The sequence below is a fragment of the Pseudophryne corroboree genome, chromosome 7, assembly GCF_028390025.1.
Source record: "Pseudophryne corroboree isolate aPseCor3 chromosome 7, aPseCor3.hap2, whole genome shotgun sequence".
In the NCBI taxonomy this organism is placed as follows: Eukaryota; Metazoa; Chordata; class Amphibia; order Anura; family Myobatrachidae; genus Pseudophryne; species Pseudophryne corroboree.
Window position 1 is genome coordinate 169,793,934 of NC_086450.1, and position 26,896 is coordinate 169,820,829.

At 42.3% G+C, this 26,896-nt stretch overlaps 1 protein-coding gene across 1 annotated transcript in view; it reads right to left on the bottom strand.

The window, feature by feature from the left end:
• Window positions 1–9,062: 9,062 nt before the first annotated feature.
• The window catches only part of RND3 (Rho family GTPase 3), a 33,508-nt gene continuing 15,674 nt past the window's right edge, over window positions 9,063–26,896 (bottom strand). Inside the window, exons 3-5 of the mRNA XM_063933754.1 lie at window positions 14,096–14,205; window positions 13,002–13,136; window positions 9,063–10,857 (exon numbers count right to left, since the gene is read on the bottom strand). Coding sequence (XP_063789824.1) covers window positions 10,606–10,857; window positions 13,002–13,136; window positions 14,096–14,205 — 497 coding nt within the window. The 3' untranslated portion in view covers window positions 9,063–10,605. The remainder of the gene's footprint in view (window positions 10,858–13,001; window positions 13,137–14,095; window positions 14,206–26,896) is intronic.

Sequence of the window (26,896 nt, forward strand, 5' to 3'; positions counted from 1 at the left end):
ATTGTCACCTATACATTAAGCATATAACTAAACTTATGTTACATTATGTTACATTCTGTGTGTTTTACCTGTACAGTTTCTCCTATATACACATTGTCTGCAAGAAGTTAGCCATGTCTATGAACATTCACATGTACTGATGAATACGTACATCCGATGTACTGGCAGGACATCCACGTCCGCAGCAGCACTAGCTATTATTTATTTATACTGGTTGCAGCCTGCTCCTCTAGCCATCAGTGTCTTCAGCCAAATGTAGCAAGCAGGTAGCAGCAAGGGCACCCATCTTGTCCCCTCTCCTAACCTTCCCTTCCCTATGAGGAAGTCAAGTATGCAAGCTCACCTCCGAGGCTGTACAAGAAAGACAGGTAAGGGACATTTTTAATGGCTTCTTGGTGTGTGGTTAAGGTTAATCGGATCTGAAAGGGGGGTTTAAGAGTGCTGGGGGTGAACGTATTAACAGTAGCAGTGAGGGGGAGTTAATGGTTGCTGTGAGTGGAGAGTTAAAGGGGGCTGGGGATGAATGGATTAACAGATGAAAGGTGGTAATGGATGCAGAGGAGGTGTGTAATTGTGTATCAGATGTGAGCAAGGAGGTTAGTCCACATATTGACTCCAAACCATAGTAGGTTTTATTGAGATAACAGGATACAGGTGATAGAAGATAAAGAGCAATCAATAGGACAAGGTATCATTCTCTCGTAAGCTAAGTATGGTAACACTCCACAGCACTGTGACATGCCACAGCGACAGGCTTGGGCATATGCAGACCCTTGTATAGAGCCAAGTAAACAACATACACCTGCAGTCTAATCAGCCTGACCTTTACGTCCGATGACTCAGATATGTGATGTTATTGTGGTTGATGAATCATGCACAATGACACAGACATGTGATCCACAATAACACACAGTTGGGAGACAGCTTATAGCATTATTCCATTTAACTACATGTCAACAAAGATGACATGATTCACAGAGAAACACATAATCTCACAAACCCAACATGTTTGGGGTAATTTTTTAAAGATATTTGGAAAATGGATATGATTTTGCTGGGAAATACTTTTTATGTGCATCACCCTGGTTCCTCTTTATAAGTTAATAAATCAAAAACAGCAGGAACCCACTTAAAGCCATAGCTGGTTGCAAACTTTGTCAAATGTTCATAGAGAAAAATCACAGGCAATACACAATGATACATCCAGGCAACACCCGATGAGCTGAGAACATACGGGAGAGCACTGTGAATGATGTAAGAGAATCACTTAAGGGTCCTACACACTGGCAGATAAAACAGAACGATATGAACGTTTTTGTTCATTAATGAACGAGAACTCGTTCATATCGTTCTGTGTGTAGGCACCAACGATGAACGATGCACTGCCCCGCGCTCGTTCATCATTGGTGATCCGTCGCTTATGCATGCAGGCCAATATGGACGATCTCGTCCATATTAGCATGCAGGGCTATGGAGCCAGGTGACGGGGGAGTGAAGAAACTTCCTTCCCCCTGTCACTGCCCCACCGCTGCCGGATCGCCTGTCGGCCGTATCCGCCGTCGGGCAGCTCGGCGGCGGATCGACAAATGTGTAGGGCCCATTAGAATAAGATCAGCATAAAAAAACAATCATTTGGACAATGCCAGGGACAAGTTTATGTCATATTTTCTCTGAGTATTTGACAAAATTTTCAACCAGCTTAAACTTGTCCCTGGCATTGTCCAAATGATACCTTTTTTTTAGACTGATCTTATTCTAAGTGGCTCACTTATACCATTCGCGGTGCTCTCCCTTATGTTCTCAGCTCATCGTGTGTTGCCTGGATGTATCATTGTATGTTGCCTGTGTTGACAGAAGTGGCTTATTGTAACTTTAAAGCCCAAGAGACGGCTCTTCCTTTCTAAAGTCATGGGAAATCCATTTACTTTACCGTCTATTATTATTAGTACTTAGAGGCCACTTCCAAATGTCAGTATGACCAATAGTCTACACTGTGACAAGCTGTAAATATAACACATTGGATAATCTCCTGCCCTGCCTCACGTCCGCACCTTCTTCCTGAAAAAAGTTCTATTTTTATGTATTATTTGCCAAATATTGATTGCAGTGTTCTCATGTATGATTTGTTATTCTCGCTGTCCAATGGTGCAGTGTTTTTTGCCACCTTAGAATCAAATGATGAGGATAATTGTAATTATTAGTTATCTATGTATCTTGATCTACCAGATCCCAGCGGTAAGCAGGTAATTTACTCCATTCCACATAGCAACCAATAGCTGGTGGGTGACACCTTCAAGAAAAATGCTCAAATCTATATAAGATCTTATGTTAAATTGCTTCAGATTACTTTATTTTCTGTCACCCACAATAGTAGAACCCAATAGGGGAGATGTATCAAACCTTGGAGAGAGAAAAGTGGAGAAGTTGCTCAAAGCATCCTGTTTGCTTCTAACGGTCATTTCATAGACTCTGCAGGGTAAATGACATTAGCTGGCTCCAATAAGAGACAACATTTTCCCTCTCTTTTATCCTTGAACATGACATATATGAAAGCTTCTTATAATCAGGGCTGTAGACCTAATTACAGGAGGCATGGTCACGCCCTTTCAGAGTAAAAAAAAAAAATGAGGACACTGTGAGCACCCAAGCTATGAACAAAGTGAAAGGGGGCGGCATTCAGTGTGGCTGACCCCACCTCCCCGCACAGGCAGAGGAGAGTGTTGCTGTTGCTCTGCAGCATGTGCTGGGCTAGGGAGAGAGGCTGCGGCAGACAAGTAAAAGAGAAGGCGGCATGCCAGCAAGCCCAGGCCCGAGTAATTAGCACCTGTCGGCAGCCCCGCATTGCTGTTTGAGAGCTCTTAGCTTCATTTGTGCCGGGACAGAACAGCCTATAGACTAAAATATGCCATTAACTTATTGGGCCCGATTCAGACCTGATCGCTGTTGTGCGATCGAAGGTGGCAATTATTGATCGACTGCACATGTGTATGGATCGCAGTGCGCATGCGCGAGGCAAAACTGCAAAAAAATACTGCAACTTTTTTGATCGCCAGGCATACGCAAGTTGATTGACAGGAGGCCAGCGTTTGGGGGTGGTAACTGGCTGTTTTCTGGGAGTGTCAGGAAAAACGCAGGCATGCGCAAGTGTTTTCAGGGAAGTGACGTCAGCTCCGGCCCCAATCAGCCTGATTATATCGCACTGTAGGAGTAGGTCCTGGTCTACGCACAGACTGGAAAAATCATTTGATGGTGAGTTGCAAACAGATTTGCAGCTGACCGGCGCTCGCAGGTATTTTCGCACGGCGTACACAGACTTTCACAGGGGCGGGTTTTCACTCTGTCTAGGCAGCAACTATCTGATCGCAAACCTCTGCAGACTCGCAGAGGAGCAATCAGGTCTGAATTATCCCCTATGTGCGTATTTGTTTGATTTCATGTGCCCCGTTTACTCCGCCCCACTATTTTTGCATCTGTGCTGCAGCTGTCATCATTAGTATTGTGACTTGCCCAGCCCGAAGCTGGGTGCAAAAGACCCATCTGAAACAGAAGTCCCAGCTTTGTCCGAACGACTAAAACAAAGAGAAATCAAGCCACAAGCCTGCGACGCTCCCGTCAGATGCAGCTGCACTGTGCATACTTAAACCATTTGACTTCATTATATCCGCTCTATTGATTTCACATTTTTTTTTACAATAACATCACAATTAGTATATAATTAGTATATGTGTCGTGGACACCCATAGAGGGAGAAAAGCCTGTGGTGTAGGGATTCCTTCGGCGGTATTTCACTGCTAATCGTGATCCAGCGTCGACATTATGGCGTCCGGGATCCCAACTAGCGGTAATATAAACACTTCCCATATAAACAGTGTTCATCAAGGAACAGGACACTGATACATCTCCCTATTGTGTTTGTAATGAACACTCTGATCGAGAGTTACAAGTAATTCTAATTACACAACTTTGAGCAACTGCAGACGATTTGGAGGCATACACATCTCCATCAGAACTCGTTGCAACTGGGCAGGAATGGGTGGTTCGCAGATAGGATAAGTATTCTGTTATGGGTAACGTGGAATTGCAGGCTATTCATAGGTGAGCAGAATGCAGATGCAGAGATCTGTCTGATTTCAGCTGGATTTCCCGCACCAAGGATAGGAGTAATGCATGTGCATGGTTATAATAGTAATGATGATGTCTGCTTTCACCAGCGAACGGATGTGGGTGGTGCAGTCACATTGGTGTTGCCGATTCTGATTACGGGAGGAAATATGCATTTATTTCCAGATACATAAAGTAACTGCAATTGTGGTGGTTTTACGTACAATTCAGAGACAGGTCCTATGTGTCCAAACTTGTTATGTGCATACATAGGTGGACATTAATCAATATGATGTAAGTACTAGTAGTAGGAAGAACCAGAGTTCAAAATGAGTCCTGACCAGGTTTATGAACACAGTACAGGGACCACCAACCAGGGATCAAGCCAAAGGTCACTGCAGACAATGAATCAGTTGAATCCGAGATCAAAGCAGAGCAAAGTAAAAAGCTATTTGAATAACACCTTGGAATACAAATGTGTTCTATCACTAGCTGTGACATGTTGCATATAGAGCTTATAAAGGTGCAATGCAAATGTCATGGAGCACCACAATGGGTGTTTAACAGTGTGGAATATTTGGATGCGGAGGACACATATGGCCTCAAAGGCACAGCACACACTGTGTAGTTAAAGAGGTGACACTACAACAAGAATCATAGTACAGGAATACTTACAGAAAATTGTATCTGGTAACGGTCATTTAAGGCTCAAGAAAACACCTGCAAACATAAGCAATTCTTCCCTAGCTAATCCTCAGTCTGCATGATGTCAAAGTTCCAGAACTAAAAATTATTGGCACAGTTCAAGTATTTGTTCATTCACAGTTTGCATGTCATCCAGACTTCAATTTGTGAATTTTATACAGAGACAATTGGGTGATTGGAGTAATGACCAATCGACTCTTACTTGCTTTAAGACAATTCTTACTGCAGACTAATCTTTCCACTCTATGGGGGTATATTCAATGAAGTCGGATTGAGTCAAATTGAGACGCAGGAGCTTAGAGCCGCAGGCAGACGGGGGAGGGCAGCGCTCTAACGCCCCCCCCCCCATCTCTGCCTCTCCCCGTCAGCGGCCAGGGTTACCTGTAAGGCGGCGGCGGTGGACCTGTCAGTGGCGGGTTAGGGTTCCCCCCCCCCCATCTATCCGCGACTCTCCCCCCTCTCCTCCACTAAGGTCCCTCATCTGAGTCCGACATTTTTTATGTCGGACTGAGATGGTCTGAAACGGGGCCAAATACTGTCGAATTTGGCCCCGTTTCCCTCAAAAGTACGTGAATCGCCAGCTATACCGCCGATTCACGTACTATTCGACAAGTCGAATTCCCCGACTTGTCGAATAAAATTAGCTGGGATTGAATAGGTCGAATCACGATTCGACCTTAAAAAGTCGAAAACTGACGTCTTTTCGACAGACGGTAGGTTTCGACCCTGATTGAATATACCCCTTTATGTATTTCAGCATATATCATATATTATATGAGATTCTTACAATTGAGGTGAAAACAGTAATTTCAATTAACGCAAGTCCAAATTGTCAAGTCTTTCCAAACCCAAACTTACTTATAATACCTAGATAAACTTATCTAAAAAGAACAAATGAACATGGAAACAGATCCAAAACTTTATTGTCTATCACAATTCTCAGATCATCTTAAGATCTCGCATAACATTGGCCAGGATGTGTGAAGGAGACAAGTCCCCAGTGACAGGAAGTTCATACTTCCTTTGAGTAAGGAAGGGACTTATATAAATGACTTGCCAGTAAGAACCAGTGAGATGCGAAAAGCATCTCACTGGTGCGATCGCCTCTGCCTGATTGACAGGTAGAGGCGGTCGCAGGTGTGCCAACGGACGTTGGGTGGGGCGCGGTCCGGACAATGCAAGCGTGTCCGGACCGTTGCGAGGGCGGCCCGCGGCTGCTGTGTGACGTCACACGCAGCCGCTGTGACCCAGAACACGGTGGCTAGACGCCTGCCAGCGCAGCTAGGGAGCTCCTTGGCGGGTGTGTAAGCATTGCCGCCATGCAATGCTTTCGCACCCGTGCGAGGGGAGGGGGGGGGGGGGGGGGGGGGGGAGTAGGGCCTGACATGCGGGGCAGACTAGCACTGTGCTGGGCGTCCCCTCGCATGTCAGAGAAACTGATCGTAGATGTGCAAAATTTAGCACATCTACGATCAGGTCTGAATCACCCCCATAGATCACAAATGTATTATTGCGATGTGGTAGTTATATCGTCGGCACCGGGCCCAGAAGCATAACAGTGTTTATTGGGTCTTTATAAAGATCTTGTGTTTTGTCCCACAAAACTGGTCTGGCCTCTACTAATGTTATCAGACTCTCAGTATCAATGTCAAACTATTTACTCATGTTGACACTCAATTACCACTACACTTGTGATGGAGAATTGTAGGTGGAGACAAGCTGTACAAGCTCACAACTTCCTGGAAAAAAACTGCTGTTTCTGTGTACCGGCTGGTTCTGTATACCAGGCTGGAACCAGTGAGCTGATATTGTACACCGGGCTTGTACCGGTGAACTGGTTCTGCACACCTGCCTACAGTTCTTGTATTTGTAGATAGAAGCAAGGAGGAACACACAAGGGAGAATTGAGTCTCTACACTCTATCTAGTGATCTGTAGGTTCATCTGAATCCCTTTTAAGGTGTTCCTGCAGAGTGACTGGCGAGAGTGCTAGCCTTGAAGCCCCATTGGCAGAGTCTTGGTCATATGATGTGACCCAACATGGCAGCAGGAGATTCCCCACGTGGAAAGCCAGCACATTCCTCACCTGTAGTGCACAGACACTGATATGGAGACGGTTGAACCGACCAGGTAGTAGAGAACGGAGCATTAGTCTCCGCCGCCGCAGCAGCAACGGACGGCTGCCTCCGGTGCCTTAGCACAACAAAGAGCACTTGGACTGGTAAGTTGCGGAATCCGAGCCTGGAGTCTTTGGTGTTTGTGACATGTTCAGACAGGTTAGATAAAAATGATCCAGTAGACTTATAATACAGCTCCTCCATTTCCACTAGGTCATCTTAAAACAAAATTGATGGGACGCAGGTCCGCATACAGAGGTTAAGCAGAATCCTTGCAGAAAATGGGCATTTCCGGGTGGCAATGTTACAGTCGCATGCAAGTGATCTGTCTCATGGGAGTGACATGGGAGTACCGTGGGCATGTAGCCAGTTAGTTGCTATTCTATAGTGCGCGCACAGCGAAAGGGAGCCTGCTTCTGAGGGATCTCCACCATGGAGCAGGTGCAAGTGCCACCACTAATGATGACAGTTGCAGCTATCGAACTGTGCTGTGGGCATGGCAGCTTCCCGCTTGGAGCCATACAGATACTCACATAAGGTAGTACATTCTGATTTTCATGGCTTCCCATAATTACAGTCACTTTGCATCAAACACAGGCATAATATGGTCATACGATAGTAAATAGAGAGGGTATGGATATACAGTATGTCTGCCCTGCTGTCTTGCTGACCTATCACAGAACCCTGAGCTTGTTAAGGTGTTGTGATTACCCATGTTTTGTAGGCTCTTAGTATTTCTGGCACCTTTCACCTGTCTTTCTTGTATACCTGTATAATTACTTCTCTAGTCCATCCGGCAATAGCTTCCTTGGAAAGGGCATGAGCTTCCTGAGGTCCTTTTGGAATCGCTAAAACATTGTTCTGAATTCCTAAGACACTCTGACCTGGATGAATATATCTTTATTTATTTTATTTTTTAAACCTTCCCTTTCCTTGTCTTTGTGTTGAATAGTGGTATTTGGTTTTATGGGGGTGATTCAGAGTTGTTCGCTCGCTAGCTGCTTTTAGCAGCATTGCAGACGCTAAGCCGCCGCCCTCTGGGAGTGTATCTTAGCTTAGCAGAATTGCAAACGAAAGATAAGCAGAATTGCGAATAGAAATTTCTTAGCAGTTTCTGAGTAGCTCCAGACTTACTCAGCCATTGCGACCAGCTCAGTCCTTTTCGTTCTTGGTTTGACGTCACAAACACACCCAGCGTTTGCCCAACCACTCCCCCGTTTCTCCAGCCACTCCTGCGTTGTGCAACTTGAACGCCTGCGTTTTTCCGCACACTCCCATAAAACGGCCAGTTTCCGCCCAGAAACACCCACTTCCTGTCAATCACACTACGATCAGCACAGCGATGAAAAATCCTTGTTATGCCGTGAGTAAAATACCTAACTTTTGTGTAAAATAACTAAGCGCATGCGCTCTGCGAACCTTGCGCATGTGCAGTAAGCGACTAATCGCAGTATAGCGAAAATCGGCTACGAGTGAACAACTCGGAATAACCCCCCCATATTCTGTCCTAATTTGGTGTACTGATACAATTTCTATATTATATCCTTTTATATACATATTGTTCTGAATAAGTGATATGGATATAATTCTATAGCATATTCCCACTAGTTTTTCTTCCTATACTGTTAGTTTTGAACGGGGATTGTTTTTCCTTTGTGTATTATCTATCTTTAAGGGGGTTGAGGGTCCCCTTGTTCCCAATAGCAGCAAACAGTTGTTTGCTTAAGAGTGCAGTCTGTCACCACCTATAAACTCAGTGGACTATCCCACCTGCTTCCACAGAAAGAGATCCTCAAAACATGACCTGATGGGGAAATTTGAGGGTTGAGAACCACTGCCTTGGTTTACAGATAAGCGTCTTTCATAGGCCAGAAACTGACTGCGGGCCAGATGTACTAGCCTTGGAGAGCGATAAAGTGGAGAGAGAGACAAACTACCAGCAAATCAGCTCCTAACTCATGTTACAGACTGATTAAAAAATGACAGTTATGTGCTAAAAGGTTAGTAGTTTCTCTCTCTCCACTACTTTACCAATCTCCAAGGTTTAGTACATCTGCCCTGCCTCTGTTAGGACCTATAGGTCTAACTTATTACATGCATTTAAAATGGAAAAATAAAAATAAAAAGACAGGAGAGTGAGTAACCTTAATGGAGCCTTTATTATTTAAAAAGGAAAAATGTAATAAATACAGCTGAAACATTTACAAATCAAACATACAAGGGTGACAGACATTGAAAAAACTAACACTGTCTAGCTGTGAGACAGTTATAATGTATCTGGTTTATACAATATTTAAATACAGAGAAAGCATTGGCTAACTATTTTGTTGTAATACTGCCCAAAGCACATAGCTGTTATTGAAAGCGTACTGCTGTGGTTATAATATTTGAACTTGTGGCAAATTACCGGAATGGAATCTGTTCTTTGACATTCCAGCAGAGGCGGAGGGCCTTTCCTCTCTGAAATGTTAGAAGACGACTGTAATTGTGCCAAAAGGTTGCCTAGTGCTGTTGTATAGATGTGGCAGAGTTGCTGTCTACACATGAAACAAAGTGTTTAAATTGTCATAACACAGACACATGCTTCAAATAACGAAGCCGTTAATGGAGAGAATGCTTGCATTCAACAAGCAAGAGACGGTAAGATATGTACTAGCTGAAATTTTGTTTATATGACCAGACCTCCCAGTGAACTTCAAAAAGTGAATGTGGTGTTATATATGGTCATTTACATCCTGTGCAAAAAAGGGACTTGTATTCAAACCTTTCTTAGTAGAATGCTCAAAGGTCATGGCTGGCAGAAGTTCAATGGAAGGTTCCGGCACATGCGCAGTTTACTATTATGTAAACAATAAGAATATTTTCCAAAGAAGAAGGAAATAAAATAAAAAAAAATAAAAAGGCAGACTGTGAGATTGGACACTCACTGCTGATATGCTATGTTCCATAGACATTTTGGAGTCTGACTGATACATATCTGGGACCTTCAAAACTTCATTTTTTTTTTCATCTTAAGGATGGAATTAAACTGAACGTTTAAGGAGTTACATAGCCTGGTTCATTTCCTGTTTAAAATACCAGCTAATCATATCTTCAAAAAAAACAAACCAAACATAGAAAAAAAAAACTATCACATTAAAAAGCTAGATCACTGAAAAACGTACCATGGACTACCTGGCCTATGTAGATGTGCAATAAGGTTATACAAAAGGGGAAAGCCAGGAAGATCTTTCAGAAAGACTTATTTCTGTAGAACATTACAATCGATCATTGTTGTCCTCTTGTGTAGAACGCGTGGGATGATTTGATCAAAGGGTCATTTCCAGAGAGCAAACTCACTATAGCCAAAGTGAGTACTTAACATTGCTTTGAACTTTTTGGCTAAATAATAAGGATAGAGTCAGGGAACGGAATTTTAAGACCGATTTTTTTTTTTTTGTGCCCCATCTGTCTACACATTGCAATCACTTCTTATTTTTCGGCATATCTTTCTCCAAAAAGAGCGTTCACTGAAATATCCAACTTTCTTCTTCTGTACGGTCAGCATGCTGCATCCATATCTACCAAATCGATTGTGAAGAAAATCCATAACAGCTCTGGTTTCCCAACAGTATTTTCCATTTTGGCAGTGCCCTTCATGGAGTATTCACCAGATCTTCATATTATTCTGCCATTCATATCTCTCACATTATACTGCAGCTCTTGGCTTTGTCCTTTCTCAAGTCCGTGGCTACTGTGGTCAGGTCTGGTCTGCTAGGCATGTGTGAAATTCTTTTTGTGGTTCTCGGAGTTTTATTCCGTTTGAGATTTTTGTTAGATTTATTGACACATGCCAGAGTGGCCACGTGGAAAATGTCCCTTACGCTGTTCTCAGACTGTAAGGCTGAGCATTCTATGTATGTGGCTGCTCCTATCTGCTTGGCCATATTTGCACCCTGTGAAATAAAACAAATGATAATTAGAAACTGAGAAATATTTGCGAGGCAATAAAAGAGAAATATGTCCATCTCAATCAATCCATTTACAATAATAATGTTTCCAAGTCTCAAATCAATAAGGTATAAAAAAAAACAAAAAAAAAACGATGTTGGTAAACCGTGCTTATTTATATCAAAACAGAAACATATTATGGAGATAACCAGAAGTCAGAGCAGGCCCAAGCTGTGTCACATTAAAAAAACATTGGTTTCAAAAATCTAATTTATCGTCTTGATTTAAAAGTTCTAACCTGTGGTTGAAGGTTTAAAAAGAAAAAAAAAGAAAAACATAAAACAATGAGACTAAGTCAGTGGTTCCCAAATTTTTTTTTTTAATCACGGAGCCCTAGAGTATCAGAATTTTTTCATGGCACCGCCAAGGCCAAAAGTTTCTTATTGGAAAATATAGAAAAAACATATGAAATTAAGTAAATTGTGTATATATGTCCTATTTAGGGTCAGTTATGTGGTGAGGGACAGAATTTGCTTCTGTTTGTCCACATATTTTATGATTGGCATTCACCAGCATTGTTTTTTCCTAGTACATTGACCATAAATAATATGAATTGGTCCTGTGTCACCAATCCAGGGCACCTCTACAAGTGCCTAAAGGAAGAGTCCATGGCACACAGTTTAAGAACTTCTGGACTAATGTATTACCAGCAGATGGATGACTAGATATTTCATTCAATGGCATTACATTACCCTTAATTGTTGAATAAGAGTTGTAACAGCAGGTTAAAACTTAACAGGGATAAAGGAATGGATGGGAGTTGACAGGGCATACAGTAAAACAGGGCTAAGTTAAGGGGTACAGGTTGGCCATAAGCACTCTACAGTAAAAAGAGAAGACACCAAAAGAATTCTGTGACTATATAGAAGCAAAAGGCCACAGAAAACTTCATCGTGACTTACACATTTCTTATTTTACAGAAAGGGGGTCCATTTCCTATAACATACAAGTTTCATCACAAAGTTGTTTAAAAGACGTGTTCCCCATAACTAGGCTCATTTTCCCTTCACTGGCAATAAGTACTTTTGTGGAACATTTTATAGACATCACTTCTCTACAAATAAACGTTGTATTCTGCATCAGTGACATCACTAGTCACCAAATAAAACATATTTTAGGAGGACACTATTCATACAGTCACATGGCTCGTGTAATAGGTGGATGTAACTGAAGTAACTGATGTTATTTCAGTTACATCCTTATTTAAACAAAAATAAAAGTAGTACAGGTTGAGTATCCCTTATCCAAAATGCTTGGGACCAGAGGTATTTTGGATATCAGATTTTTCCGTAGTTTGGAATAATTCCATACCATAATGAGATATCATGGTGATGGGACCTAAATCTAAGCACAGAATGCATTTATGTTTCATATACACCTTATACACACAGCCTGAAGGTCATTTTAGCCAATATTTTTTATAACTTTGTGCATTAAACAAAGTTTGTGTAAATTCACACAATTCATTTTTGTTTCATATACACCTTATACACACAGCCTGAAGGTCATTTAATACAATATTTTTAATAACTTTGTGTATTAAACAAAGTTTGTGTACATTGAGTCATCAAAAAACAAAGGTTTCACTATCTCACTCTCTCTCAAAAAAGTCCGTATTTCGGAATATTCCGTATTTCGGAATATTTGGATATGGGATACTCAACCTGTACTACATAACTAGAAATAAAGAACATGCATATAGTCTCTGTCATTTTAATTATATAACGTGCCCGTTACATAACATTCACATGCACATTCCAAGCTCCTGGGTCACATTCTAGAACTCTTCAGAGTTGCTCATGGATGAACACTTGACTACATACAAGTGATAATTACCCAGTACATGCTTCTAAAAGGCCTTCATCAGGCTTTGATTGTAATTCTGACTTATGTGAAGCTCTGATGGATTTAGATAACACATTGTGATACATCTTAAGTACTACATACAGACAGAGGGAACCTTGTAATTAGCTCAGATTGTATTATCTATAATTAGCTATCTGGTGGGAACATTTTTCCCTAAAAGAATTCTAGTAGGATTAATCAGTAATAGATGTTGCTATGATGTCATCAGATTTTGCTTATTTACCTGATCGTATGATACGGGCGTTTGTCTGTGATTGGACAATTCCACTAGCGTTGTGAGGTCTGTACGTAAATCAGACTTGCAGCCAACCAACAGCATTTTAGTATTGGGGCAAAACTCCTGAATTTCGCCTTTCCACTGCAAAAAAAAAAGATTTTTTTATATATTAATTCAATAATACTGGATGGAAATACTCAATAAAATACTCAGGAATTTTCATTAGGCAATATTTAGGTGTACTTCCTTTAAATAAGAACATATTAAAATTTTTGAAGTTTCAATATGCAATAGAACTTCTAAAATCATGGTGTCAGTATATTTGTCTACCCATGTCCTATATAACAAACTATTTAGTGAACTCAACTCAGGGCCAACAAGGGGAGGGAACTAATTACCTGGAACCACGGCTTGTTTAAAGGGTTCGCAGGGGCCAGCTGTGCAGGAGATAGAATGTCCAGCTGCTTGGCGTATAACGGTGCAGCTCAGCTGTGCAATTAGTAGTTTTCATTCATTTTTAGAGGCAGGCATAGCCACATCACAATGATATGGTCACGCTGCCCCGTCACCCAGGCCCGTCATTGCGCTCTACAGCTCTGACTGTCTGGATAGTATAAAGTCATAGCTAAAACAACTCTATTTATTAACAGGTTTTTATGCAGCGCTTTCTAGAAAATATTTAATTACCAATCATTCACATCTGTCCCTGCACTAGTGGAGCTTACAATCTATATTCCGTATCTAGCACACACACACACACACACACACACACACACACACTGCTTCCTTGTGCGGATATTGAAAGGAAAAAAGGTTCCGCTTCAAATATGCCTTTCAAAAAGGAACACGTTTACTTTACCATCCAGACTTATTAGGCACATTACAAAAAACAAAACAAAGGGGGTGGGGGGGGGGGGGGGTTGACACAACGTTTCTTTATCTTACAACTCAATTAAGTATTTGGTGAACTCTGTGTGAGAAGCTTTACTCAATGGGAATGAACGATTAATGTGTTGGACATTTGGAATTTCAAATAAGGGATCTTGGTTTCAGCTCTGCAAATTGCTGACAGTTCATATGCAGAGAGGAGGCAAAGTTACCTTCTTAAGAACGCTATCAAGCGTCTCAGGGCGACTGATGTCAAAACATATTAGTACGGCATCGGAATCTGGGTAGGAGAGTGGACGGACGTTGTCATAATAAGGAGAACCTGCAAATTCAAAGAACATCGGTGTTAAAATACCAGAGAGTGTGAGACATTAAATATGTATGATTAATGATTATACATCCCTAGGATTCAGAACAAAGCAAAATTCAAATAAGTATTCTTCTAAATACCGACAGAAAAGTGGTAAATAAAATAAAAATAAAACAAGCTGGCTGAAGTGAATAGTTTCATTTACTACTCAGATAAAGTAGTGTATCTTGCAAGCCATAAACATATTAAGGAAATAGTACTTTTATAAAAAAATAAAAAACAATTATATCTACCATTTGCCATAATTACACATTATTCTGCCAGAAAGGGCAGTACTGCCTTGATAGCTAGCAATGGATTCACCTAGTTAATATGGAAAGGGATCATTTCTATCACTCTAATCTTGCCAATTTAATTCAGTTATTTAAATATCCATGCAAACGTCATTTATAGTGGTCTACTCTCCCATAATGGCCGGGAGAGTGCCAGAACGTATTCGGGCAACACAGCCCAGGCTCCAGGGACAGCAGATAGTCCTTCTGGAAGGGAGCTTACCCACCTGCAAGGCGGACAGGGGCATACTGGGAAGCAAATACATACGTAAACCCAGACCACCTCACTCCACATGGGCAAGGGAGTGGTGATGCAATTACAGTCATTATGCGTATGGTCTGGCCCTCTTGATGCAGTCAAGTCACATCCATCTATAGAATTTTTATCTTGCCTCCACATTTCTCAGAAGTTAAGTATTAGTCTTCCCTCTAGGTGCAGGGTGCTGGTCAGTGAGGAGGGCATATTTACATTTTGAAGGGTAAACTTTTAGACGGTTACAGATACAGTAGCTAAAATATGCCCTCCTGATGGCAGATAAAAACTAGTCTATCTAGATAGGTCATGTACAACCTGCTAGCCTTGCGCTCATTATATGAGTGAGGCCCTCTGATAACAGCCCAGACACGACTGCCATCCTGGTGGTGTTTATTTTTTTATTCTCTTGATCAAAGATTTTTTCTTGCAGCCGGCACTGGGAAAAGGGGTGGGAATCACTCAATGGGGCGAGACTCAGCAGAGATATGCCTATGACAGACAACCTGGTGACCAGTAAAATTAGCTCCCATGCATCTGCCTTTACAAGAAGTGGCCATGGAGCTCTCAGTCATGGATCACGTAATCATTATATCATGAGATTACCACGTACGGGGGTATTCAATTCGTATTGTTTTTTTCGACCTGTCGAAAAAACTGCACTTTTCGCCTGTTTTTAGGTCAAATTTACATTCAGCCTATTCAATGCCCGTGCGTTTTTTTCGACTGGACGAAATCCCTCACTGGTGAAAACCACGTGCATCAGTGAATTCGCTACTGCTACACGTGTTTTGGGAATTCGCAGGCATTTTTGACAGTTGTTTGACGATTCTCGCCCATGCAGATTCGACAAAATAAAAAAAATAATGGAATGGGCGAAAATGGATTAAAAAATGGGCAACAACGCCCACAACTGAATACCCTGTGTCGAATTAGTCGAAAAAACAGCACTTAATTGAATACCCCGCTAAGTGATTTCCTGCTTACTGCTCTAATTCTACTCAAAGATTGAGCCAAGACTTCCACCCGAGTGAAGTATATTTCTTTCAATGGATCGACACTTCATCATTATTAAAGTTATGATAGACTGCGTTATTATCAGACAATTAATTTAGAAATGGTTCTTATTTAAAACAAAAGTAAAATGAATAAAATAGTTCATGAATTGCTTTCTAAAACAAATGGCTGGTTTCTGTTGCAATTTAGAGAATTTTGTATAATTTATTTTTCATTCCCAGACTGGTACTTCATACCTCCAAACCATTACGCTTTGGGCAGGACATTCCTGCTTTTTGGGGATTGTCCCACAGTCCCTCCTGTGGGCTACAGTGTCTCACACAGGGGGAGCACTCTCTACACCAGGGATAGCCAACCCGGTCCTCGAGAGTTACTAACTGTTCACGTTTTCCAGACTAACTAGCTGGCGCACAGGTGTAGTCATTACTATCTGCCACATTTTCAAACAAGTGGTGCATTCATTCATAACAGACACTTCTCCAGGCCACCTGTAGATCTGTAGAAATTAGTACTCGAAGACCAGGGTTGGCTACCTCTGCTCTACACAATGCAGGGAGAGCCTGGGGGCAGCCCCAACTCTGGGACTGCTGGACACACCCCCAGAGTGAGGATAATGGGGGCATGCTGTAAGGCCACAACCCCTCCCAGGAAGGTTTCTCCCATTTTTGGGATGCATTCAAGGATTCCCTACTTTAAAACCACATATGTTGGGAGGTATGGGACTTTAATGCAATGTTTTGTGTACAAAGTACATATTTATTTACATGTCTGAAGTAAAAAAACAAACAAAACAAAACAGCTACATACTGTAGATACATAGATACTTCTTAAAATCTAATGTGAGAGGGAGTTGCAATTATTTTAGAACATCTTCAGGGTTGCATCTGTTTGATGGAACCACTAGGGACCCTACAGAGCCAAATGGAGAGCACAGTGGCTGTACAGGGGAATGTGTTGCCACTTGCTATATGATTGTGACAGTGTTGCTGCAGAGGTGAGGAAATGTGTTGCTACAGGGGGAATGAGGAATGTGTTGCTATACAGAGGACGGCCACACCTCTAGCAGTGATGCATCCTGCTTTGCGGCACTGCACATTTCCATTGGGACCTTTTAACAATGCGGCCAGGCTTTTTATACTAATATATTTATCGACACTCCCGGGAGTCGGGGAGAGCTTCCTGAAACAGGGACACTAGAACATATAAACAGTAGGCAAGTATGCTATATAGGAGTAGCAAAACATTCCCTTAAAAAAAAAAAAAAAAAAGAGAGGTAATTTTTCAGCATAATGATTCTGCAAGAGCATTCCTTTTCAACTAAGTCTCACACTATACCCCAAATATCAGAATCATTACTACTATAATTCACAGGCTACTTGCACAGGAAACAGATTGTTAAATTGTAAGTTTGGAGTATGCATTAAGTTAGCTGAAGGTACATCATACATAGGGATGTAAGTGGTGTGTCCTTGAAATGTGATTTTATGGAGAGACAGAACATGAAATCGCTTCAGGAAAGTGTAAATAGAAGCCTAATGATCTCACCCTGGAACATTCCAGACATACTGTTCTGTACGTTTCAAATTACTTTAAACAAACGAGGCAGAAGAATATTTTTGGAATCACAACTATTATTTTAAGGCCACTATATACAGACAGGAATAAGGGTTAGGGAACACTCTGAAGATTAGGATTAGTTTTACTCTACAGTGAAGGCTTCTCCTGTGCGAGCGGAAACTTGCTGTGAAGGCGGAATAAAAGCGCTCTTAGTGCAACACACTTCTCCATTTTGAAATTAATATCTTTGTAAATACTTTAGGAGAAGCTTGGACAAACAGTGACTCTCCAGCTACTGTGTTAGGTTACGTAAAACAATGAGTATACAATGCATACACACACACACACACACACACACACACACACACACACACACACACACACACACACACGCGAAAAGGAAAGAAATTAAAACTTATTTTTTTTGTTATGGCTAAAGTGTTTAAAAATTCTAATCAGGTTTTTTGAGTAGGATGTTCGTTGGGGGTAGAACGATAGCATGTGTCCCTAATATTTTATTATACTGTATTAGAGGTAGGCCAGTTCCCGTAGTGCTACAGGTTCCAGCATGTTCTTCCAGCCTCTTTGTTATTTTCTTGCCAGTAGCAGTCTAGTTTAGAGAACGAAAAAAATATACCTCTATTTCCTTATATTTGCATTACAACAATAGTTTTCTTAATACACAGTTGGGCAGATGTATTAAACCTGGAGAAGAGATAAAGCAGTGAAAAAGAAGTGATAAGCGGAAGGTGATAACGCACCAGCCAATCATTACGCGTTTGGCTGGTGCATTATCACCTTCCACTTATCACTGCTTTATCACTTCTCCAGGCTTGATACATTGCCCCAGTATTTGCATAGCTCTACTATACAATAGCATTGGCTCACAAAACTAAACAATGATGGACTTAATACTTATTTAAAGAAATGTGAATACGTCTATGTAAATCAACTGGTCATCTAGTGACATAGCACTAACAGCATAGATTATCATAAGTTATTTACATACACTGTGTAGACAAAACAAAAGTCTTTGAACATAAAAACCAGCGGCTACAGATATACAGAAAGCCTACAGACACCAATGTAACAGGCAGATACTCCAAGATTTAGAGACAAATTTCACTGGTTCGAGGACCATGCACATTGTACAATCATAGATAGTCCCCGATTTAACTTTGCGGCTCAATTTCAAGGTTTTTTAAAAATGTTAATTAATACAGTATTTTATTAATTTAAAAAAGATTGTTTAGAGAAAAAGTGTCAGAGGTTTGCTATTAAAATCTTTTAAACATTTATCAATTTTTTTTTTAACTCATTAAGAGGAGAACATTCTATTTACTAGTAATCATGACAGCCGTACAGTACATCCACCTTCGGCATGTGTGTGTAAATCTTCTGCTCTATTAGTTATTTATACATTGTGCAATAAGCTCATCACCTGACTCAACCGTGAGTGAAAATGAATGCCATGTGGAGTTTCACAAGCCTCACCCATAGGCAGTAACTACTAGCTCACATACCTACTAGATGAAATCACTGTAGCCTCATCCAATATACCATATATGTTCAGTACATAGCACGGGGCTGCACCCAGGACTCAACGGTGGCATAAAGCAGTGCATTTGTCATGCTAATCACTAGGTAGTCTATTGGCTCTTAAACTCCATTTATGACAGCAGTTGAAGGCTTGAATATAAGTGCTTAAAAGCATTTTATAGGAGAAGGTGTGTGACACACTGCTTTACGGAGCATTACTTGATGAGAAAAGATGGTTTAAGAGTTCCTAGCTAGTGAAAATATTGTACAGCAAATATTAAATACATACAGAACAAATCCCTGCTTCACGCTTCATCATTTCATTGCATGTATAAATAAAAAATATTTTTTTTTATATTTTATACACTTACTTTATTTCCCGAGAACCAGTTATGTGGATGTGCCACTTACCCACAAGGGTATCCCAGCATTTCCAACGGGTTAGCCTACCCCCAGACCCCTTTAAGCTCAGAGCACCTGCCATTCATAGCAAAATGTAATGAAGGGTTACCCTTTAGTAGCATATATCTCCCAACTGTCCTGCAATTCAGACAAAAGTCCTAAATAGGGACAGTCGGAAGATAGGATTATAAAATCAGACATCAAATGCTATATTATGAAGTAATTCTGCTTTTTTATCGTTTATTTAAAAATATAAAAAGTAAATTAAATAAATACTTTCAGCAGATGGAGTCAGGTTTACTCTATATGCAAATAAAATGCAAATTCTCCACGGCAGCAACAGAGATCTTCATACAAGTGTAACTTCTTTATAATATTACTCACTTGGAAAATATGCCATATAGCATACGCCTATCACTTTGGATGTATGCCATGTAAATGTCAAGTTATGTCTGTACTACTATAGCAGCACTCCCGGGAGTCTTCAATCTCATTTTCACATTCCCCGTCCAAGATCTGCACAAACAGTGTGCAAGTGCTAAGACCCTGAAGAAGCCTGGGTGCACACTGAAGCCATTACAGCCACAGAGAAAATGAGGGTTCAGGCACATTATTCATCTGTCTGCCCAACTATCTTGTAAGGCTTGGGTTTTCTTAGGAAGTCAGGCTGTTTCATTGATTGATATACAGAGGGGGGTGCATATCTAAACTTTTTTTTTCCCCTCAAACTGATGCGACAGGGGGCAAACCTCATGCCCCACCCAAAAAGAATAAGGGGAGAATTCAATTAGCTGTGGTAATTTACCATAAGCTAATTGATCTCCTGTGGCTATTCAATTAGTTCCCAAAAATCCCAGAAAGGGATTTCTTTTATCCTGGTACGTAGCCTGTTTTCGGGCGCCGTGATAGTGTTAACACATAGGTCCAGATTCTATGCGTTATTTCTCAAAAACAGATTACTTTAACAAGCAAGAAAAACTGGGACTGTAACTGAATAGCACCAGGCATTAACGCCAGAAGCTACAGCTCTTTTTCACCCCTGTTAAATTGATGGGGCTAATTGAATTCCCCACTAAGATTTTATTTAAAAAAAAAAAAAAAACACAACTTGAGAAGCACGCTTTTAAGTCACCAACTCACATTACCATATTTTCACTGAACTAACATTTACTGTATGTGGCGGATATGTATCAAGCTTTGGAGCAAAAAAAGCATGTACTAGATCAGAGTTCCAAAACTCTGCCATTAGACTCCAGGTTTTAAGGCCATCAATGCTTGAACACAGCTTAATTAGTACGGCAGTCAACTTGATTAACCATATGGACACAAGTATGGATATCACTAAAACCTGGAAAGTAAAAGGTGGAGTTTGAGAAACTCTGCGCTAGATAAATGACAGAAACTGTGTGCTTTGGGCACCTTCTCCACGGCTTGCTACATCTCCACTTGTGATTGGTCAACGAATGCCTTTAAAAGTTGCACTACCACTTAATAATAAGGTACTAAATAAGGCCCAGATTTATAAAGCCTTGGAGAGTGATAAATTGCACGGTGATAAAGTACCAGCCAATCAGCTCCCAACTGTCATTTTTCAAACACAGCCTGTAACATGGCAGTTAGGAGCTGACTGGCTTGTGCTTTATCACTGTGTGATTTATCACTCTCCAAGGCTTGATAAATGTGGGCCTGGACATCCTCTGTTCTGCTCTATTGGTGCTGTTTTGTAATGGGGAGGGCTTTTGGGAAAAGTATTTTAGTGCAGTTTTAAAATGAGTCATGACACAAACAGATTAGAGAATGAAAATCCAGCATCACTAATGTCATGCAGTGACTCCCCAGCAGGAATTGTCCACAGTGAGACAACTGCACAATATTACTGCCTTAGAAACAACTAAACCTCATTGCTTCTAATAAATTACTGAAGAGAAGAAAAAAAAAAAAAAAAAAAAGACAAACATGTTTGTGGATATTATTACAGGAAAACAAACACAATTGTAGCTTTGTACTGGCAGATTCCAAGTGATGTTTTTTTTAGACAATTTAAAAAATATTAAGGGACATATAAAGCATTAGTAATACTACACGGAATTATTAATATTAAGCTCTGAAACACAGCTAACTGAGAATAGTTATGTGCCCTTTGCAGATTTTAAGAGAATATTTATTAATATTTGCTGTTTTACTATGTTAAGCGATAACAGGTTTCACAATTGCAATTTATCAGTACAGGTTGAGTATCCCATATCCAAATATCCGAAATACGGAATATTCCGAAATACGGACTTTTTTGAGCGAGAGTGAGATAGTGAAACTTTTGTTTTCTGATGGCTCAGTGTACACAAACTTTGTTTCATACACACAGTTATTAAAAATATTGTATTAAATGACCTTCAGGCTGTGTGTATAAGGTGTATATGAAACATAAATGAATTGTGTGAATGTAGACACACTTTGTTTAATGCACAAAGTTATAAAAAATATTGGCTAAAATTACCTTCAGGCTGTGTGTATAAGGTGCATATAAAACATAAATGCATTCTGTGCTTAGATTTAGGTCCCATTGCCATGATATCTCATTATGGTATGCAATTATTCCAAAATACGGAAAAATCCGATATCCAAAATACCGCTGGTCCCAAGCATTTTGGATAAGGGATACTCAACCTGTATTTATTAATATTACAGCAGCCGGAAAAGCGCTGCGTTAACGCACCTCTCCAGAGATGTGTATTTCCATGTTTCAAACTAGTGTTATACTGATGCAATTCCCCCTTTTCTGTTAGAGGGTGTACAGAATATACGTTGTTCAGAAAGGCTACACATATTTCTTTAAATTATCAATAAACATATACAGTGACCGACCGTGTTTGCCAACAAAACATCACCTGCATAACATACTGTGCTACAGATAGGTTTGCTAAACACAGCAGAAATTGTACATTTTCTGTCATGGATATATTACAGTCTGAAACAGTGCTTAATAGATTTTATTATTATTCTTGGCTATATAAATTTTATATACAGGTTGAGTATCCCATATCCAAATATTCCGAAATACGGAATATTCCGAAATACGGACTTTTTTGAGTGAGAGTGAGATAGTGAAACCTTTGTTTTTTGATGGCTCAATGTACACAAACTTTGTTTAATACACAAAGTTATTAATAATATTGTATTAAATGACCTTCAGGCTGTGTATATAAGGTGTATATGAAACATAAATGAATTGTGTGAATGTAGACACACTTTGTTTAATGCACAAAGTTATAAAAAATATTGGCTAAAATTACCTTTCAGGCTGTGTGTATAAGGTGCATATGTAACATAAGTGCATTCTGTGCTTAGATTTAGGACCCATCACCATGATATCTCATTATGGTATGCAATTATTCCAAAATACGGAAAAATCCGATATCCAAAATACCTCTGGTCCCAAGCATTTTGGATAAGGGATACTCAACCTGTATTAACATTGTAAACATTGGCCCTCATTCCGAGTTGTTCGCTCGGTATTTTTCATCGCATCGCAGTGAAAATCCGCTTAGTACGCATGCGCAATGTTCGCACTGCGACTGCGCCAAGTAACTTTACTATGATGAAAGTAATTTTACTCACGGCTTTTTCTTCGCTCCGGCGATCGTAATGTGATTGACAGGAAATGGGTGTTACTGGGCGGAAACACGGCGTTTCAGGGGCGTGTGGCTGAAAACGCTACCGTTTCCGGAAAAAACGCAGGAGTGGCCGGGGAAACGGTGGGAGTGCCTGGGCGAACGCTGGGTGTGTTTGTGACGTCAACCAGGAACGACAAGCACTGAAATGATCGCACAGGCAGAGTAAGTCTGGAGCTACTCTGAAACTGCTAAGTAGTTAGTAATCGCAATATTGCGAATACATCGGTCGCAATTTTAAGAAGCTAAGATTCACTCCCAGTAGGCGGCGGCTTAGCGTGTGTAACTCTGCTAAATTCGCCTTGCGACCGATCAACTCGGAATGAGGGCCATTAATCATGTTGTGCTTGAAATGTGCATCTATTTTCTCACCAATATGGACACTCAATGGGGAGTGCTAGATAAGCAGCCTACAGGAAACGGAGGAGGAATTATCCTTTATTTATCGAATGCTGGTAAGTCTGCATAATGATGGCGTTATGTCTTTTGACTAGTAATAAAAATTAACACATATCTGTGCATAGGTTGTATGTTCCACCATGTTTACGTGGATTTCCTGCAGATATTTTGGTTTACTTCCACTGTCCAATCAAAATTAAATGTATGTATGTATGTATGTATGTATGTATGTATGTATGTATGCACCCACGTACGTAGCAGGAAGACGAGTATTCTCTGCAAAGTGCTGCACAATAGGGGCTGCAAGATTTGCCTAGGATCGTGAAATTGGTGCACCATCTGTCGTTGATGTAAAAGCAGATGCCGCCGCCCTTTGATTTACCTGAGAGTTCCTTGAAGCGGTCTGCCCTGTAGAGTCCAAAGCAGAGCAGGAACACCGGGGGTTCCGCAGTGAGGTCATCCAGCCACGTCTCCGTAAAGCAAAGGACCGATGACCCGGCAACGCCTGACCTAGCACAGCCCAGGAGGAGGGACAGCTCATCAAGTTTGTTTGTCAGCGAGTGCACATTTGAGAGTACGATTGAAGGAGTGCTGACCTATGCCCTTTCCGTCGGCCTCTCCTCCTAGCCCTTGGTGTCCTGCTAGGGCCTGTGTTAAGTCTTTCGCCCGCCATCACGCCCTCTGCTGTGCTGGTTGCATAGCTGCTGCATGTGCGAGGTGCGGTACAGTTTGAGAGGGCTGCGTCAGGGTCACCTGGAGACAGGGTGTCTCCATCGCTAATCGCGGGGCCGCTGGCAAGGATGTGCGTGCGTGGGTGGTCTCCTTGGAGGCTGCGCCGGGGAGCCATGGCTTCGCTGCAGCGTTTGGCCCCTCTTTTGCTGTCCCAGGTGTCGCCTCTGCGTGCGCTTCCGCGTAGCGGTCTCCTGCAGGGGCTACTAGGGTTGGAGACACCCTATCTGGAGGTAGCAGGGAGGGTAACACTGCCGTGTTGGGGTTGTCTCAGCAGGGCCAGGTCTGTGCCATGGGAAGCCATACCTTTCGGGGTGGTCGTAGTACCTCCGCCTCTCCGTGCAGGTCCTCGTCCGGGCTGGCGCTCCCCCGCATCTTCAGCAGCGTGAGCCCCCGATCTGCTCGCCGGCAGCTCCGCTGGGCTTAGCCAGGGCAGTTGGGTTGAGTGCTGGGGGCCGCAAGGGGGATCGCCAGAAGCAGGGTCAGTTGGAGGCCTGGGTGGCCTAGATGGTGCTGCCAGCGGGAGTCGCTGCCTGCTATACCTTCCTGGTGATGCATCCTGCCGGGTCCGCAGATGGTCAGCGTTTCAGCTGGGGGGTATCGTCCTGTCGCCGCCGTCAGAGCCTCGTCCGTGCCGGGAGAGCCAGGCTGCCCGCCTGCCGCTGCCTGTGGTCCCAGGGGGCGTGGCGAACTCTGCTAGGCCGTCTGTGTCTCGGCCAGGGGGTATCATCCTGTTGACGCCGGAGCCTCGTCCATGCCGGGGGAGCCTGCCTGCCCGTCGCTGCCTGTGGTCCCGGCGATCTCTGCTGGGCCGTCTGCAAGGGCCCCAATGGCGGCGCGGGCTGCGAGGGCCGCAATGGCGGCACCGGGCACCGAGAGCCACTGATCTTCCGACCAGCCCCTCTGATGCTGATGGGGTTCATCCGGGGGTAAGTGGCGGGGCCGTGCTCCATCTCAGGAGGATTTCCCTGCTGTACATGGTTGTTCCCCTCGCAGTGGAGGTAGTCGAGGGCTGGGGGAGACAAGGGGGTAATTTGGTGAAGCTGCACTGCTCCGTGGCAGCCCTCTGCGGCACCATTTTATCTATTCATGTACATTTTGTAATAGACCTACATTTGAAGGCAGCCATACGAGCTAACAAATGCTAACCGTTTTTTAAACAGACACTTTCCAAAGAATTTCTGCACTGGAAACATGCTATGCATGCTGCAATAGCTCTGGGACTGTCAATCACTGTGATGTAGCAAACACAGGGAAGAATCATTCCTAGTAACCTGGCGCGGACTATTTCACCGAACAGTGGCTAACATTCTGGCAGACAGCAGGGAGCTAAGCGCTTCTACAGTATATTTCTGCAGCTTATAGTAAAGCGGCAATGGCTGATTCGCCCCCTTTGCATCTAATTGAATTACCCCCAAGTGCTGCAATCAGCCAAAAATCTGGAGAAAATGGCAGTATTGCTCTGCATTATTAGCTAATTGCAGTTTAAATAAGAATTTACTTACCGATAATTCTATTTCTCATAGTCCGTAGTGGATGCTGGGGACTCCGTAAGGACCATGGGGATTAGCGGCTCCGCAGGAGACTGGGCACATCTAAAGAAAGCTTTAGGACTATCTGGTGTGCACTGGCTCCTCCCCCTATGACCCTCCTCCAAGCCTCAGTTAGGATACTGTGCCCGGACGAGCGTACACAATAAGGAAGGATTTTGAATCCCGGGTAAGACTCATACCAGCCACACCAATCACACCGTATAACCTGTGATCTGAACCCAGTTAACAGCATGATAACAGAGGAGCCTCTGAAAGATGGCTCACAACAATAATAACCCGATTTTTGTAACAATAACTATGTACAAGTATTGCAGACAATCCGCACTTGGGATGGGCGCCCAGCATCCACTACGGACTATGAGAAATAGAATTATCGGTAAGTAAATTCTTATTTTCTCTAACGTCCTAAGTGGATGCTGGGGACTCCGTAAGGACCATGGGGATTATACCAAAGCTCCCAAACGGGCGGGAGAGTGCGGATGACTCTGCAGCACCAAATGAGAGAACTCCAGGTCCTCCTCAGCCAGGATATCAATTTTGTAGAATTTTACAAACGTATTTGCTCCTGACCAAGTAGCTGCTCGGCAAAGTTGTAAAGCCGAGACCCCTCGGGCAGCCGCCCAAGATGAGCCCACCTTCCTTGTGGAGTGGGCATTTACAGATTTTTGGCTGTGGCAGGCCTGCCACAGAATGTGCAAGCTGAATTGTACTACAAATCCAACGAGCAATAGTCTGCTTAGAAGCAGGAGCACCCAGCTTGTTGGGTGCATACAGGATAAACAGCGAGTCAGATTTCCTGACTCCAGCCCTCCTGGAAACATATATTTTCAGGGCCCTGACAACGTCTAGCAACTTGGAGTCCTCCAAGTCCCTAGTAGCCGCAGGCACCACAAATAGGTTGGTTCAGGTGAAACGCTGAAACCACCTTAGGGAGAAACTGAGGACGAGTCCTCAATTCCGCCCTGTCCGAATGGAACATCAGATAAGGGCTTTTTCAGGATAAAGCCGCCAATTCTGACACGCGCCTGACCCAGGCCAGGGCCAACAGCATGACCACTTTCCATGTGAGATATTTTAACTCCACAGATTTAAGTGGTTCAAACCAATGTGACTTTTGGAACCCAAAACTACATTGAGATCCCAAAGTGCCACTGGAGGCACAAAAGGAGGCTGTATATGCAGTACCCCTTTTACAAACGTCTGAACTTCAGGGACTGAAGCTAGTTCTTTTTGGAAGAAAATTGACAGGGCCGA